This window comes from Ostrinia nubilalis, chromosome 18 (genome assembly GCF_963855985.1).
Source record: "Ostrinia nubilalis chromosome 18, ilOstNubi1.1, whole genome shotgun sequence".
NCBI classification, from domain to species: domain Eukaryota; kingdom Metazoa; phylum Arthropoda; class Insecta; order Lepidoptera; family Crambidae; genus Ostrinia; species Ostrinia nubilalis.
The window spans coordinates 10904869-10923394 of record NC_087105.1 but is presented as its reverse complement, the minus strand read 5'-3'; the positions used below and the strand labels follow the sequence as shown (position 1 = coordinate 10923394).

Sequence of the window (18526 nt, the reverse complement as noted above, 5' to 3'; positions counted from 1 at the left end):
AAACGAAATAAAAATGAAACAACTATGAAACAAAACGAAACAATTATTTACAGCTATTTAAGTTTCTATTCGGGGCCGTCCGTCGTGCACATTTTGCCTGTTGCTCTTATAAGTCACGTACGACGTACGACTACCTAATTATTCAACATAAAGTAAGGATAAATGAATACTTATGGGCCATTTTTCGGCAAAGGGGTAACGAGACGACGTTCATACATTGGCCCCTCTTTGTATCAAACAAAGGACAGTCGTTCGCAACATTGTCAGTAGGCCATTAATGGAATCGCCACACGCAATAACTTAGTTACGATTATGAATAAGTTCTTTTAGTAGGTCACTTAGTAATTCAACCTCATCATTACATTGCCATTCATCCTACACGGTATATCTTTATCTTTTACACTTTTACGGAGAGAAAAAGAGGGACATCGTAGTACTTATTCTTACTTATCTATGGAGAAACATATTATTGTCACCTCAGATCCACAGTGACAAAAGTCAAACGTGCGCGTGCGCCGTTAATCTCCAACTTTTAAAAGTACCTTTATCTAGTATTCTTACCTGTCCAGTCGCAGCCTTGTACTTGGCTTTCAATTCCAGCAAGGCTTTGACAGCCTCATCGACCTTGGCCTTGTCAGCCTTGGCAGCCTTCAGGGACCTCACCAGGTCACCCTGCTTGACGATCTGGTCGTTCAGCTGTCCGACCGCCGACGTCGCTAGCGGCTGCTTGGCGGGCGTGCTGGGAACTGGTTTTGGCTGGAACAATAGATAATGTATGTTGTATTCAATGGTGCAGGGCAGACACTATTGTATTTATCCCTTAAAACGATGCCGTCGCAAAAGGAGCATCCCCAATCCGTCTGGCCAGCACTACAATGAGGAGTAAAAAACAAACTCATAATAGGCATTTATTTTTGCAAATAGGCTTTTAAAAAGCACTTTTACCAAAGTTTGTGTGTATGTATAGGCCAAATCTACATTTGCCTCTGCTCAATTGAAGAAGATCGTGTTCCTGCAGTGAATTACCTGCTGATGATGATGAATGATAACTAAGTAATTTTATTACCTAAATTAATTAATGGATCGTAAACTCTTCTATGCAAACTTCTTAGAAGAGTAGAAAACCATAATTAATTTATTTATTGTTCCAACTTAAGACACAACCACTCATTATATGTATTTATATTTATGAGTCTATCTATTCAAGATATTCAAATTAAAAGCACATAAATCAAACAAGAAGAGCCGTCTTTGAAAAACTAAGGGTCCAAATCCACAATGGCTATAATAACAAATGACGCCAAATGGCATCATGGGTCTAAAAGTCGAGCTTTCGATTCCCGGTTTGTGCTGCAGGTTACACAAAAGATAATTAAACATAAAGAACACGCGCCCCTTTGATTGACAAGCCTGTAAGGGGGCTAGTAGGTAAATTAAAAAGGGTTGATACGATGTACTCAAATTACATCCCTACAAGTTTTAATAGGTACCTACGTAGGTACGCAAAAATGGAACGTCCATCAAAAGTAATCGATCCTTGTGATCCTGTCCAGACCCAATTAGGATGCGCGTAAGCCGAGATGAATGAATTTATCATTTTGAACCTTTTGCCCAAGGCATACAAACTTGATACAGTGGACCCCCGGTAGTCCGGCCCCTGTCTAATCCGGCGCCCCCTGTAATCCGACATGGTCTATTATTTATTATTGAATACGTATTCGCTAAGCATGAAAAGTTATTGCATATTTTTTGTAAGTTCTATAGCATTAATGACGTTAATTTTATAATAAAACGTAAGCTCTCTGTTGTTGTTTAATTTACTAAATTTGACATACATAATGAAGTATAATTAGTATTTCAGAGTACATATGTACATATGTATGTATAAAGAATCTTATCATTGGATCTGTAATTTGTCGGATTAAAAGGTACTCTTTTGTAAAAAAAAACCGGACTATAGGGGGTCTTAGGCAGTACTCTATAATCCGACGAATTTGATAGTTCGACACTGCCCTGCAAAATGTTTGTCGGACTACCGGGTGTCCACTGTACTTTATTTCACTCTTATTTCGGTTTTGATGACAGTCTGCCCTCACGACCTGTGAGTCCTGTGACGCTTGCATCGCGGATAAATTTATGTTTGGTTTAAAACAAAGTTGAGTCCATGAAGAAATAGATCTTTTAAATAACTAAGTAAGTAGGTACTAAGTAGTCAGAATTTTTTAAAGGTCAGTCAAAACAAAATCTTTAATCTAAACAAATCTCCCAAAATTTGTCACAGCAGTTCTCAGCATGAACCATAATTATAAACAAAAGGGCTATTCATACTTCCTTTTAGCTATTACCTACCTACACTAGCTTTATCTTTCTCTCACTTGTAAACATTGACTGAAACAGAGTGACCCATATGTTGACAATATGAATTGTATAGCGAGCATCGGGGAACGTTTATAAGAACTTACAGTTCAAGGACCGTGAGGAGATGAATAGGGTCCCAACAACCACTTGTGAAGTTTAGTAACTTTTTTAACTTGCTATCGAACACACGTGGGACGCTACTTAACGCAAAATTGACGTGCACGACCCGGTGTTTCTGGTCTGCACACTGACTTGTGGTGATGTGTCGACTCATACAATACTTTCTAAAAGTCACGTAACTTGGCGCGAACGAAGGCCCGTGGGTGGATATCCATCGCCGCTTTATGTCTCTGCAGTGAAAGTGCCGGCTAAAACAACGAGTGATGCACATCTTGACAACCTACGCGTTTTGACTTTTGGAAGGAGGCGCAAAGAAAGTGAATGCAAGTGAGCGATTTTTGAACTTTAAGCGTGTGTGCTTTAAGATTCAAACTAACTGATTTATATGTATACTCGTACTTAATTAACTTTAGGCACCTACAGTAATATTGCTAATGCAACAATAGAATAGATAGGAACAAAGGAAAGATGAACGGATTTTAATGAAATAGTACCTACATAATTTATGTCTAAGTTTTGCGAATTCGCGAGTGTCTAACCTTACCTATTAAATTAGAGTAGGACCTACTTTACCTACCCACCTACCTCCTCTTCATGATTAATACGAATGTAATTTGCAGACTGCATTTTAACAAATAATGCTTAATGAAGTAAGTAACCTACCTACTCGGGGTAAGTAGGTACGTATCAAATTTCTGCATTGATTTCAAAACGTAAGTTGGCTAATATGTAAGTATTAAAAGGTGTTGTTATTACAGTATTTAATCACTACTAAGCAAATTTTCATTACTTACTGAGAAAAGGGAAGCCAGCTTAGATTAAATTAATCTTAGTAAGCCAGTTAGATTTTCTACGTAATGTAGGTAGGCCTACTATTTTTAATTTTATTCAAACCACTAGAAATTAGAAAAGCTCGGTTTTGTTTTCGAATTTTGGGCGGGTAATACTTTACTAAAGTACCTATTAAGCTTAGGTAGTGTTTCTTCAATCTTGCCGATCTTTTATTCCGTCCAATCTTATATCATTAAAAGGAACCCGGAAGAAAGAACACTACCTGAACTCGTTTCAGCAATGTTTAGAATGGAACCTTACGATCTCACTACACTACTTAGTCAGTCATACATTTTGGTGATTTCGGTGCAGTGCATGCAATGCATGTTATAGGCAGTTAGGTAGGTATATAAGCGGCACCTAGACCTAGGTGCCAGTCTACCTGCCTGTAGGTACTGTGTAAGTAGGTAGGTATTCTATACACAATCTCTATCGATTTATTAGTTAACAGTAACTAATGGTCCTGAATCACTTGCCGGCGGTTTTATAGAAATATTTTAAGCAAATAAACATTTCATCTATAAAAAATCTTCAAATAAATTAATGATCAATTCAATCATCCCAAAATACTCACGTATTAATTGTTGTAAAATCTTGCCTTTCTTTCCTTTTCCAATAAGATATTTCCCGAAATGTTGCCTACTCAATACTGCTACGGACTGTTTCGGACCGAGAAACAAACTGTCAAAAGTCAGAACGAAATTTTTGCCCGTCAAAAATTTTACGAAAATTACGCGCCTCTGGATTTTTTGTTGGAATATTGCCTTTTTTAAGTAGGTACATGTATCTTTTGTTAAAGTAAAGATTAGTTTTTTCTAGAGTACCTCCATTTAAAAACTAATAACTCGCTCTGCGAATAGAACAGTAAACAAAACTTTCTTGCCTTTTGCCTTCACTGCGAGCGTGTTATCATTTTTATAGAGACATGGAACTTGTAAAAAGTGTCGACACTCCAGCAGATCCCAACTCTTCAATTAATAAATTCAACAAGAACAGAGAAGTGACTGTGTGTGCGGTAAAACCGTTGGACAATCTTTTAGTTGCAAAAAATTTTCGTGTAACTAAACTTAATTATTGCTGCAAAAATCAAATTAAAGAATCTTCAGAAAAGATACTTCCAAAATGTTATAGAAAAAAGTGTCGAAGAATGAGTAGTATTCTAAGAAATAAACACTATAATCAGGAATCTGTGGGTACTGTAAGTATGACTATCAATGTGTTCAAAAGGTTAGGCTTATTTATAATATTCAAGTACATATTATTTTGTAACTATATTGAAACTTTACAGAAAAAACACAAGAGTCGCAGGAAGCCAAGAAGTTACAAAATAAAGAAAAACCATTCCCAAACTAAATATAGCAAAAGAAAACAATTAAAAGAAGTTAAAAAGGTAAATTTTACTGTTTATAAATAATATTCAATTACTGGATAAAGAAAAAAATCATACTTATGTGTTTATTTCAGAACGCACCGAAAGTTGATGAGCCCGAACTATCATTGAGTCTATCTTCAATATCAGATTCACCTTCGGATGGCAACATCAGTTATGAAGACATTAGCTCAGATTCTTTTACATCAAATTCAGATAGTAAACTTGATACACTAATAAAAAGAACTAAAGAAGTGAGTATTTTAAAATTTTATTAGAAGCTAATTTTACTGGCATTGCATAAATGTATTTTAAGTTGGAATATTAATAATATTATTTCTTTTGTATTTTTTGCAGCGTGAAAGAAGAATGTCTGGGAATAATTTTGAGAAGCCTTTGTATGCAAGCTCTCCACTAAGTGTTGTATCTTCTGTTGAATCAGGACAATGGGATGGAGAAAATGAATCTATCAATTCTCTTGAAACTTATGTCCTGGAACGGCAAGATATGTAATGTTATCATGAAGCAAATCCTGATAATGTTCCTTTTAAAAATGAATAGTTGAGTGCTGGTTGCACTTGGACTAAACCAAAAACAATTCATAATAATGAAAAATTATATTAAAACAGGTTTTAGTAGATAAGTAAAGTGTGTAAATATTATGTGTCTCAAAAATTTATTGAATGTAGGTTAAGAAATAGAAAAGCTATTTATAATGAACTTGTAGCTAACTATCATGTGTTGACCACTGATGTAACCAAGTAGTAAAGCTTGTTATTTTATCTTATATTCAAAAATTTTATGCGAGAAAGTAATTTTATGAAGTAAGTAAGAAAATGTTTGATGTTAGGGATGATATGATAAATGGTGTTTTGTCTTTTATTAAATATTGATAAAAAAAAGATTTATGTCTGTCTGTTACTATATGGTATAAAGATTATATTTTTTTCTTGTGATTAGTTCTATGCATTTTATTTAACTTCTGCATTAGGTTTGCTATAGCAACATAAACCATCTCTCAGTGACCACTAAGTTGTGAAATATAAAGATGAAAGGTAGGGTTCAATAGGCGCCGACAGATTCTATAGTACTTGAAATATAAAACCTATCTCCAATTTCAATAGCATTTATAAACCATTCTGTAGTTTCTCACGAATATGTAGGTACGTACTTACCTATCTACTTAGTTATTACTGGCTGACCTGGCGAACTTCGTACCGCCTAAAGGCGCGCGCGCACGTTTGAATTTTGTCTTCTCTCTTTTTCTCTTTATAAAAGTGTACAAGAGAAAGATATACTGTCACGGTGAGTGACAAAAAGTCACTCTTGCGCGCATAGCCTACGTTATGGTATTAGATCGCGGACTACCCGCAATTTATTAGATTCACTAAAAACATTACCCTCCATTATTGGGTAGTTGGGAAAAAAGTACTTAGCCTCTAACATAAAATAATTTATATGGGTCAGCTACGGTACCACCATACCAAATTCCATCAAAATCTGTCCAGCCGTTCTATTAAAATAGTGTCTAAAGCCGAGTCACCAGCGTGCAGCGCGTGTTTTGCTCTAGAAAATCAACAAAAACTAAAAAAAAATTAAGGCACTTTGTTGGTTGTTGACATGTTTTTGTTGATTGTGTAGGGCAAAACACGAGCGCAGTACGGCTGAACCATTTAAGAACCTAGTAAGTGCAGCGGAGCAAATTTTACAGGAGAGCGAAAAAACGCATTTTCATTTGCCCTGCTAAGATGCTTAAAGATTTGGATAACTTCCGATGTTTATATTAAAGATTAGTTACTAAAGTATACTTTATGGAATAAAAGAATATATTTAGTTAAAAATTGCAAGTTTTATGCTCTTTACTAACACTAAAAATTATTTTTTTGACAAAAGTGTCTCGTAAAAATCAAAATCAAAATCGAATAAGAATCAGTACTCATGTAGTCCCCAGATTTTGATATGGTTATCGAGTGTCAGCCAACAGAACTCGAAATAATATTTAAATTACAGTAGCATTTTACCTCTAGTAAGTCACATTGACCATTTTGAAACCTAGTAAGTCCATGCACTTACTAGGTTTTAAATGGTCATTGTAACTTGCTAGGTTTTGATAATGGTTTTTGCAGATTTGAATTGGACTTACTAGGTTTTTAGCAACGCGTTTCTCCGGTGTTAAGTGTAATAGAGCGATTTCTGTCTTCACATCCTGTGGAGACCTTAATTCTAAGGTGATTTATGACAAAAAACGAAAATCTGAAAAAGTGTCCCTTACTAGGTTCTTAAATGGTTCAGCCGAGTAGCTGGGGACCAGACTTTAATAACACTAATTTGTTCTAAGTAGTGAAAATAATTAAAGCATTCTGAAAGAAAGTCCCTTCACGCATGAGGTCTCAGAAAATGAAAGCAATAAATTGAAAGATCGAAGAAAATAATAATGGCCGCTAATATTGCCGCAACTCTCGATATCCTTTTTTCTTTGCTTTAAAAAAACAAAATGTCATCTTGACATTTGCCGGTTGTTTCCATCTGACGTTTAGTTTCATGTGTCTTTTCCAATTGGAAAATGAAGATCACTATCAGCCCGCGAAATATTAGCATAATTTTTTTTATCTAACTTACCGACTTCACCGTAGCATTGCCTGGATTTATGTAAGTCATTTAAACTCCCTAACAAAAATAATTAAACATGAATGTTTAAAGTTAGTCAAACACATTTGAAATACTTAATAAAATGAACATAGGAACATTATTTTATTCTAAGAAAGAGGAAGAATTTAAAAGGTAGGTAGGTATTTAGAGTGAAAAATCGTAAATTAAGCCCTGTATTTATTGGAGTCGTTCTTTGTTACAGGTATAAAATGTCGAATCCGCACAATTCTAAGTACGTAGGTAGTTCTAACATCATTATTGTGCCAACTGTGTCGTTCTGTGAACCGCCGCCCCCGAAAAAACAGAAACTTGATGCCAACCAAGAACCCAGGGGCCAAACTATACCTGTAGTCCCTATAGCAAATACTAGCAGTGTGCCATTTGTCCCTATGGAAAATAATAACAGTGTGCCGATTTTCGCGGGGGAAAATGTTCCCAACAATAAGCCAGTACAAGTAACACAGTGTATAAATATCACTGAAGACACCAGAAGAGAATGTGAGCAAAGAATTATGAAGACGCTGAGCTGGGCTTCAAATTACTTGCAAAGTATTGGACAGTCGCAGTCCAAAGTTACGCAGGTAAGTGAATTAATATTTGAAAGAATAATTTCAATTTATCACTGTCTGACCTATATTTGAAACACAAAAAACATGTCCCGGTGTGTATGTGATATCTTTAACATTTGTCTAGTTCACATATTATTTAAAAGTGAATTAGGTAGTAGTATTGAAGTTTTTTTTATGTTGTCATTTTGATGACTCAGGTCCACATGTATTTAATTGTGTCACTTGTTATTGACAAGTCAGCCACTTAGAAAATCTTGACCGCATGTTGTATATCTACAAAATTATTTATGTAAAACATTACTAGTATTTAAGTTTAACCTGCACAATATCTGAATCATATCAAAGTTAGTTAATTAATTATTACACAATTTACAAATACAAACTACATAATACAAATCATGAAATTATTTTGGTATTGAGCTTCAGCAGTTAGGCACTTAGGCATCTTGTAAGAAAACATTACATATTTCAGGAAAATCTAAGGAAGGCTTTAGTATTTTGGGAGACATTGTAAATTGAAAATTATGTTAATTAATGATTTTAACAAATAAATATCTTATTATTTTTGTTAGTATGTTACAACAAGATTTAAAAAGTTATCAAATAAATAAAATATAAATTATGTTGATTCTGATCATGAAAGTTATTTTTATTTTATAGGATTGATTCTTCTAACTCCCAAATGTTTCCTTTTCCCTAGAGATTGAAGTTCAAATATTTAAAAATCCTTTCTATACAAATTATCATCAGTAATCAGTCATTATAGTATAGGGAGGGAGGTAAGTTTCTTTTTGAGAATTGATAAATGCCCTGTTGGAAATGGTATTTGAATAGTAAAATCAACCTTTTTAATTGATCTACATTAATATTATAAAGAGGAAAGATTTGATTGTTTGTTAGAATGGAATAAACTCTGAAACTACAAAAAAGATTTAAAAAATTCTTTCATCCAAATTTTTGTCTTCTAAGTCTTATCTGTCAAAAAACTTCGAGTATTTACTGTATAATAAAAAAATACCGGAAAACGCAGCGTGTGACCTCCACCTACAAGGTGGACCGACGACATCGTAAAGGTAGCAGGGAAGCGCTAGACGTAAGCCGCTACCAATCGATCAACATGGAAAGTATTATTGGGGGAGGCCTATGTTCAGCAGTGGACATCCTATGTCTGAAATGATGATGATGATGATGATGAATAAAAAAATAGGTATTTCTTTCGTCATTTTCCGCAATTTGGCACTTCACGTCACACATTAATTTACCGAAGTTCGCCGACCCCGTAAATCAGTAATTGACAAATATTATAGGTAAATTAATTAATTAATATTGTGATTTTATAAATTATGACAACTCTTTATTGGTACGAAGTTCGCCGTGACAGCTAGTAAACTATAAAAAAAACACCCTTTATTAGTCACGATAATGAATGCATAAAAATAAAGCTAGTTCTGGTATCTTGTCTAGCCTTTTAAAATTGGTATCTATTGATACCTCCACGATATAGGTACCACCTATTTAAAATTGTGAGATTTATCATTTAAGATTTTTATATTTTCTACAGCTCACAAATTCAACAGTTCAGAAAAAATATGCCAAAGTTGATGAAGAAATTACCAGCAAAAATGTTTCCAAGACAACATTCAAATATGATGATGTAGTTAAGCCAACAAAAAAATTACCAAGCTTGTCGAATGTTGCGAGAACAACTACACCATTGAAATATAATTCTGTCGCTACTGGAAATAACCATGAAATAAAACACCCTATTGAAATGAATTTTTCCTACCATAAACGATCCACGGATCTAGACAATGATAAAGTAAAGGCTCTTCACACAAAAAATAAGTTAAACTCATCAAATACTGCCGAAAAAACTAAAACTCCTCTTCGCTTGAAATTTCCTACTTCTTATTCAAAAACACACGAAAAACATAACCCGTATGAAGAAAAGTATGACGGAAATTCAAGTTTAAAAAATGTTGACAGAAATAATGCTGTAAAAAAAGTCAACTGCATTTCCATTTCTCAATCAAAAATACGCGAAAACATCACCTACAATAAAGAAAAACATGACAAAGACATACCCAAAAATACAAAGTCAATGCGCGAAGCAATTTCTGTACAAAAAAGATCTGCCGATCGACATGCTGACCGAAAAAAGGACTCCAAAGAAAGTAAACCTTCAACATCAAAAAACGAAAATCCATACAAATGGTATGGACCTCACATTAAAGATGCCATGGAGACCTCCAACAGAACTGAAAATCGGTCTGAAAAACGGGCACATACTTATCGTAACAGTAGATCACCATCTCGCAGCAGAAGTGAATTGAGAAAAGAAAAGGATAAATACAGTTCCAGTGATTATACTGTAAAACGTGATAGAAATCATGATAATAGCAAAGAAAAAACGAATCCAACCAAAAAACCCAATAACGAAGAGCATATTATAATTAATACAAAACCGTTAACAAAATCTAATCAAAAATATATTAATAAAACCTCCGAAATGTCTAATACAGCTGTTAAAAGTGTAGTTCAAGTAAAAAATAACTATGATTTAAATAGTCCTAAAATTGTATCTTTTCATAGTAATAATGTTGAAGATTTAAGAAGCAAGCTCAAAAGAAAACATGAAAACAATAAACGCGAAAACCTAATCATAACTGTACCAAACAACGAAAAGAAAGATACCCCTAAACCGGTAATTCCTGAAGAATCTCCAAAATTGCAAAAGAAGTCTAGGAAGTATAAAAAAATCAAATTAGTTATAAATGTTATCTGTGAAAACGGGTCCGAATCCAGTGAATCTGACAACGAGACTAATAATAAGGACAGTCAAGAAGTTAATGAAGATATTATATCTTTTCTTGATGACTTTAACGTCGATGATATTGTAGACTCTTTGAATGATGAGGAGAATAAAGTTAATGTTAAAAACCCTTCAAAAGAGGAATGTTTGGAAGACACTGAACACGATACTGTTAAAGAATCTATAATAAACGAACAGGAACTGAAAGCGAAGGACGATTTAAATATGCACAAAAGGTAAGATACAAAATAATGAAAAATCATACTCGATATTTTATTCTTGTTTTTTTCATACTTAACTAATAATAAATTTATTGTGTTCTCTCCTCAGATTCTACACCAAATCACCACAAGTCAAATTAGAATTGGAACTAAATCGAAACTCGCAAGAAATTGAAGATTATGTTAATGATAAAAAATATCGGTCTTTAGAATTAACTAAGGATGAGAATCAAACTTCGAACAAAATTCATGATTCTGGTACATTCCAAAATAAAAATAAAGTCGGTTTGATAGAGATCAAATCTAGGATATCAGATACCAATTCAACCATGTACACCCGCTCATTTAAATGTGGCCAGAATGTGGCAGACAGAAATGTGACTGTACCAGACATAATTGTAAAAGAACAACACGCATGTTCAACACAAATAGGCAGCGATGAAACCAAACATAACATTAATTCTATTACCAAACCAGTCTCTACTTCAAATAAGGAAACAAATCTAACTAAAAACGAAAAAAGTTGGGCCAAACTAGACTCTAGTCAAGCAATTATCAGATCAATTGAAACTGGCAACAATACAACTAAACAAGACGCCAGTGAAACTATAATAGACATCAATTCAACCAAAATTGTTAACAATTATAAACTGGATAATTGTTCAGCTAATCAGAACACTAACCAAACCAAAATAAATTATTACCCAACGAAACTAGATGCCGATCGAATTAAACAAGATACTGATTCCACTAAACTGATACCTATTCATACTCAACTGAACTCTAATCCTGTTAAATTCGACAACAATTCAAATAAACTGGACACCAGTCAAAACAAACAAGACAATTATCTGACTAAACAGAGTACAGATATAAATACCTTGGGTTCTAGTCAAAGCAACAGTTTAAGTAATGTACCAGGACGTCATAATATTTTTTCTGCCATTGATGCCATTGTAAGCAGTAACCAAAGCAAACTGGTCAGCAATTCAACTAAACCAGACATCATTCCAAACAAACGGGGCTCTAATCAAAGCAAAGTGGATAAAAATGTTACTGAAATAGACACCAGTATAAACATACTAGATAACTTTTCCACAAAAGTGGCTACTAAGCAATCTAAAGAGGATAGTAAGTCAACTGAACTTATTGCCCCAAGTGAACAGGGCACTGGTTCAAATAAACTTAACTCAGATCTAACTAAAATAGACTACCCTAAGTCAAAGCTGGATAATAATCGTACTAAACCAGTCAGTAATTCAACTGAAGCAGGCAATGATCTAATTACTACTAATGTAGTACTAGACCCCATTGCAACTCAAATAAACATAATAAAAAATACACAAGATATCAGTTCTAAAGTGGGCGCTCAACCAATTGAACAGGGCACTAGTAAAACTGAAGTGGAATACGGTGCAAATAAAGTAGACACTAATTCAAATGAACTGACTACTACGTCAACCAAGCTAGGCTCCAATCAACTGGACAGCAATCTTACTGAACTAGACATCATTACAAATAAATTGGATTCTTGTACAAGTCCAAATAAACTGGCTACTGATTCAACTGAACTGAACAAAGATATCGATATAAATAAATATGATACTACACCAAATAAACTTAGCACCAGTCAAACTGAACTGAACACCATTCTAAATATACTAAAAATTGATCCAACGAAAGTCAGTACCATCCCGATCAATAAAACTACATCTGAAGTCGCCAATATTACTACTATTAGCGATAAAGGCAAAACATTCGAAAACGAGACAAAAGAAGTTGTTACTATAGACTTGACAGTAGTAGAATCCGAGAATGAGCCTAACAACACATCTTCAAGTAATCATATCGTACAAACCCCATTAACACAACCAGAATCAGAAAAGCAGCATACGATTGCGAAGTCTGCAAGCGACGATGTCATTGACTTAACATTGTCGCCAAAGTCATCAGAAATAAAAAATGTAGAAAGGCCTACAAAAGAGACTTCAGTTCCGATGCATAAAGATGAAGAAAAGTCATCAAATCATAAAAATACTAAATCATGTGAAGATACTTCAGAAATGATAAATAACGCAGAAAACCTTTCAATCGATATAGAAATGATTAGCAAGGAGCATGAAAATAAAGAAACAATAGCAGATGAAAATTCGATTAATATTAATGACGTGATATCTATTGAAGAGGGTTCAGAAATGAGTAATAAAAACTCTTTAATTAATATTGGTATAGTATGCAAAGAACATGAAAATAACGAAACAATAGCAATGGAAAATTCGATTGATGTTGATTTGTCGACTGAAACCGAAGAGGTTTCTTCTAATAACATCATACCAACAAAAGAACAGCCTATCGAATCCAACCAAAAATTGGCTAAAACAGAAGAAACGCTGACGACAAAATATTCACCTGAACTGCAGCTTAAAGAAGAATGTAATAATTCACAAAATAATATAGAAATCAGTAATATCACATATGAAAAGGAATCTACTGGAAACAACATTACTAAACAAACAACAGAAGTATCACAAGATCTACAAGTACATGAGGTCAATGAAAAATTAGAAAAAAATGATATAATCTTGACTGCATTACATCTTGCGTGTGAACAAGTCAACAGTATTGCTGATAAAACTTCGAATAATTCAGGGACAAAAGGTACTGACCTAAATGTGAATGAGAATGACGTAGTGAGCTTGAACGACGAAAATTTAACAAGTTACAACTCCGAGACAAGTGATGCGGATAAAACACCAAGTGCTGGAAGTCCTGAATGTTTAAAACTTAAAATGATTACAAATAAAAATGATGCACCTGTTAAGTTAATGGAAGTTGTGCCGGAGGTTAAGACAACTTTAATAAAACAAGATATGGTCCATAACGAAAAAAACAAAAGCGAATCCTCTAAACAACCACAAACTGCAGTTACTAAATTATATTTGAGAGGAACAGAACTACTAAAAGCGCTGGAATTCCGACTGACAAAAAATTTAAAAACAAAAATTACCATTGAATCGTTGATACATCATGGCCGATTTTCTAAAGTATACCGATGCAAAGCTGAAAATGGGCGAAATTATGCTTTGAAAGTTCTGAAGTAAGTACCTATACATAATACTTGTGTGTGGTATTTCATAAACGTTTCGTATTAACCAATAATGTATCTTTTTTACAGTAAGGGCAAGAGAATGACAGGCTGCCCAATAGGACAAATGCTGAAAACCATCCAAGCGGATATACCAAAAAAAAATTATCATATCATCTTCCTAGTAGATGGATTCACAATGGCGGAGCACTCGTGTTACGTAATGGACTTTTTCCCTAAAAACATCAAGGAAGTGATGAATGAACGTAAAAAATGTTTTCACATCGATGTCGTTCAAATGCTTACAAGACAATTAGTATCAGCAGTATTAATATTACGGAATCATAACATCTTACATTTAGGTAATAACGGCGGATTCTCACTACGAAGCTTAGCTGAAATGCTCTAGCAAGCTACTCGTAGTCACTGTTCAATTTCAGTATGAAATTAAAAAATATAACATAGTCTAGACTCTAAAGCATTTCTGCTGCTGCTGCTGCATCACTACCGCTAATTGTAATTACTTTTAAAAACCACGTGTTTCCTTTTTATTTTTCAGATATAAAACCAGCTCATATTCTCATAAATGCTAACAATGACCGAGTGAAGCTCGCTGGATTTGATCAAGCTCAGTATTTGGAAGGTCACACTGTTCTGCCAGGAGTAGGCACAGCGAATTATCGAGCCCCTGAAGCGATATTGGGATTTCCATACTTCGGAAAGGTGGACGTGTGGTCTACTGCTCTAGTCATTTATGAAATGTGTACCAACAGCCAGCTATTCCCGGGCCAGTACAATAACGATATTCTGTATAAGCAGATGTGTATACTTGGTAACATCCCAAACGATATGTTGGTCCAATGTGTTTTCACAAACAAACACTACCGCGGCCAATTTTTTGCCAGGAGATATGGTCCTGCTTGGGAGGTAACTATGCCTTTTGATAGTATGAGCTCTTTTGGTCCAACGATAAGTTTGAAGCGATAATGTATTTATAATATCTTTACAGCAATGTGAATTGATAGCCAGATTCAGGAAGAGTAACAGGATCTCCTCTTCTTTATTTGAAGCATATTATAGGGACTGGGGACAAAAACTGACCAGAAGGCAAAGGTCTGATGATTCAGCGAAATTACGTATTCTTCGTGATTTACTTCAAGAAATGTTGCATCTGAATCCAACAACCCGTATGCCGATAGAATTCGTGTACACCAATGCTTTTATTTATGAAACTTTCAACCTTGATGTGTATTAAAAATTTATATTTATGTGTAGTATTTAAGATTACCCGCTGCATTGAGTATTATAAGTTTCGATCCCTGTCTCAGCGACTTTTTGATAATAAACGTTTTGACAAGGATGTGTACTCACCAACTCTATGCAGCAAAGTAAAATGATTGTGGAAAATGTCATCTATTTTATCTTTTATTTGTTATTAATTTAGTTGCTTAGTTAAAGTAGACAATACAGCATGAATGATTGATTTAACCAATGATTTATTAGTACTAGTTAGACGATTATAATTATAAAGAAAAACGAGTCAATTATTAGATTACGATCAATCGCGCATGCTGTGTCTAAATACTTCGTTAATTTTAAGTTTACAGAGTTCCTAACTTGCGTTTATGATTATTGAAAGAAATATTTGTTTAGTTTTAAGAGTTTATAGCATTTTTTCTTAAATTACCAGTTATGTTGTCTTAAATTAAGTTGTTTATGTTAATTAGTGTATAGCATCCGACGAAATTTACTAAACTTCTGTTCAGACTTATCTACCAGTATTATAATATAAGAACCAGTAGCGCATAAGCATTGAGGTAGATGATGGAAACTACGTATCGCAGAAACAGCATCAAGCAAATTTCGTACCAATATCGTTGAAATGAAGTGCAGATTTCATTGACAAGAGAACACCATTTTCTGCGAGAAAATAAACCTTAATTATTACACCGTATGCCAACGGCATAGGGTCCTTTTTTCTGCTCTGCCTCTCAGCTTACGCGCAGCATTATAAAGATAACAATTTCGCAGAGCTTAAAATTGTATTTTTCGTAACGTACGAATAAACTTTTTACTTTTTTACAAAAGCGCAATATTTATTTATATCTTGTCAAACAACTTTATTCGGCTTCAATGTTTCCTATTGATTGTCAGAAACTAATGTTATTTAGTTATAGTTTTAATGGTTAGTATATTTTTTTACTTTATTGAATTTAAACTGTCATTGGTGTATTCATATTGCCACGAGTATACGGGACCTCTCGCAGAGTTAACACTTCCAAATGGCACCCCACGTAGCAATATCAATATACCTTTGATGACGATGACAGGCATAAAGTACGGCCAACTAGCAGCGATACAAAAGGTCGATTCGACTGTCGAATTGACAATCTATTCTGTCTCTTCCCATCTTGTGTATTTGTCGTAATGTCTCGTTCTCCCGCCAAAATATGTCAAAGTTAGACGGGTTCGTCAACATTCGGACATCCATTTTAGTATAAATAGTTGTTGCAATTCACGAGGGCGAATCTGTTTTGTCGGTTCTTATTTTATTATTCCGATATATTGAAAAAGGGGTAGGCCTGTTGCCATACACCGGGCACATTGTGAGGCAGAAATGTTATTATTATTCTTGTTATTTAATTTAAATCTACATTATACAATAATTCATATTATAACAAAAACAAAATTCGATAAAACATCTATTTTTATGGTGTGACAGATATTTTTTAAAACTATATTGTCTACAAAAATATGTAATCTAACTACACTCGACATCAAATAAATCGCACCTCCCGCGACAAGCACTTTCAAACGTATGCATCCCCACTTCCCACCAATATTGACACCATTTGAAAGCCTAGTTCTAAGCTTCATTTCATTAAAGGAGAGGTTTTTACTCCAAAAATGTGGCTCTAGAAGGATCCAGAGTCACTTCTTCAAAAAATAGGTAGTTACGCTTGAGCCAACTTTTATGGCTATAAAACTGTTAAGTTGGGATTAATCGCGATCCATCTGTTAAAGAGGACACGTGAGATCATTATTTGGTTTTATAACCATAAAAATTGGTCTAATTGATCCCAGAGGTGAGCCCAAAGTGAGGTCTTTTTTCAAGTCACATTTATGGTATTTATGTTAATCATTTATTAAGAAATTAAATGTGTTTTTCTTTAAGGATATTTATTGGGCTTTCAAATAACACCAATATTTTAGGGGCACCATGATTGTGACAGAAAAAAATCTTTAAAGTTTGCGTCGCGGAAGGTGCGGTTTATTTGATGTTGAGTATATTAAAAAGTTATGCACCCCTGCTATTCCAAATGACCATGACATTGGGTTTGTTTACATTTGGTATCGCTTCTCGTTGGCCGTACTTTAGGTCAAGTACGCGTAAAAAAAATGTATGCGATTTACTCGTGTAAGAACGTGAATCTATCTGAACTTAAAGCTATTGTGTAGTCTAGCTAGCTTATTGCCGGAGTGGTAAGCTTCGCAGCGTAAGGCTAACGTGTCTGAAGCGCTACGCAAACTTAAAAACTGTGCACTGTTAGATAAAAGACCGTAGCACATACGCCATTTATCGACCCGAAAAGGGATCGTAACTGTATCAACTCGAGGTGGTCAATATTATTTGTATGAAACTCCATACTCAACGCACACTTATCCGCTCACCGTCAAGTAAACCATTCGCCTCGCAATGAGGGCTATCGTTTTTATACTTAACAGTGGGCACCCATGGCGATTGACAGGACCTTACTCTACAGTGGCGCTAACTGGTGAGCGCTAAAACGATAGCCCTCATTGACAGCGCGCGAAAGGCGATGACAGCTCGTAAAAGGCGATACGGTGTTGATCCCTTTCCGAGTTGATATGTCTGCTATGACCTAAAAACTACCTTGAACTTTACGTTCTCCCACTACCTGCGCTGCTATACAGAGTGTTAGGTAAATGGATATATGAGTCGACACTAGACCATGTTAACATGGGCATATAAATAGTATGGTGAAGTCAGAAAATTGATATCTTCATTTTAATAATTTAAATTTTCATACAAATCGGATTTTATAAAATTTCTGACTTCACCATACTATTTATATGCATATGTTAACATGGGTTAGTGTCGGCTCATATACCCATTTACCTAACACCTTCTATACACTATTTGTGTTAAGACTTTGACGGACGGTTTGCCAAAGAAGTAAACTACATCTACAGTGAAGGACTAAACTTGGAATAGTCACTTGAAGATACAAGCGACATGACTTCCTACACGGCACTCTCGGATACAGCAACCGCTACGTTTTCCCGTGGATAGTTGCCGTGTCGGCTACAATGGACTAAAGAGCCAGTGAATGCCAGACCTTCGTTTTATAAAAGCAGAAAGTTTGTCAGCGCATGCTCCCAACATAGGTAAGAACGTTGGACCATCATGAAGTTTCGAGTCGTCGAACCATCAATCAAACAACGAATCTGGCGTTCACTGGCTCTTGCTCTATAATGTGATATGATCTA

At 34.6% G+C, this 18526-nt stretch overlaps 2 protein-coding genes and 1 long non-coding RNA gene across 3 annotated transcripts in view; 2 read left to right on the top strand and 1 right to left on the bottom strand.

Annotated features, from left to right (window-relative positions):
- Window positions 1-18526, bottom strand: part of LOC135080738 (bifunctional glutamate/proline--tRNA ligase) — a 52263-nt gene that overhangs the window by 23059 nt on the left and 10678 nt on the right. Inside the window, exon 14 of the mRNA XM_063975449.1 lies at window positions 562-756. Within this exon, the coding sequence (XP_063831519.1) occupies window positions 562-756 (195 nt within the window). The remainder of the gene's footprint in view (window positions 1-561; window positions 757-18526) is intronic.
- LOC135080423 (uncharacterized) lies at window positions 4164-5637 on the top strand. Its single transcript, XR_010259009.1, has 4 exons — window positions 4164-4507; window positions 4598-4699; window positions 4774-4932; window positions 5036-5637. It is a non-coding gene; the product is annotated as an uncharacterized LOC135080423 (long non-coding RNA).
- Window positions 7242-15830, top strand: LOC135080737 (MATH and LRR domain-containing protein PFE0570w-like). The gene is made up of 7 exons (XM_063975448.1): window positions 7242-7327; window positions 7530-7908; window positions 9458-10944; window positions 11039-14026; window positions 14105-14376; window positions 14574-14941; window positions 15024-15830. Coding segments are annotated over exons 1-7 (5742 nt in total). The 5' UTR covers window positions 7242-7325; the 3' UTR covers window positions 15270-15830.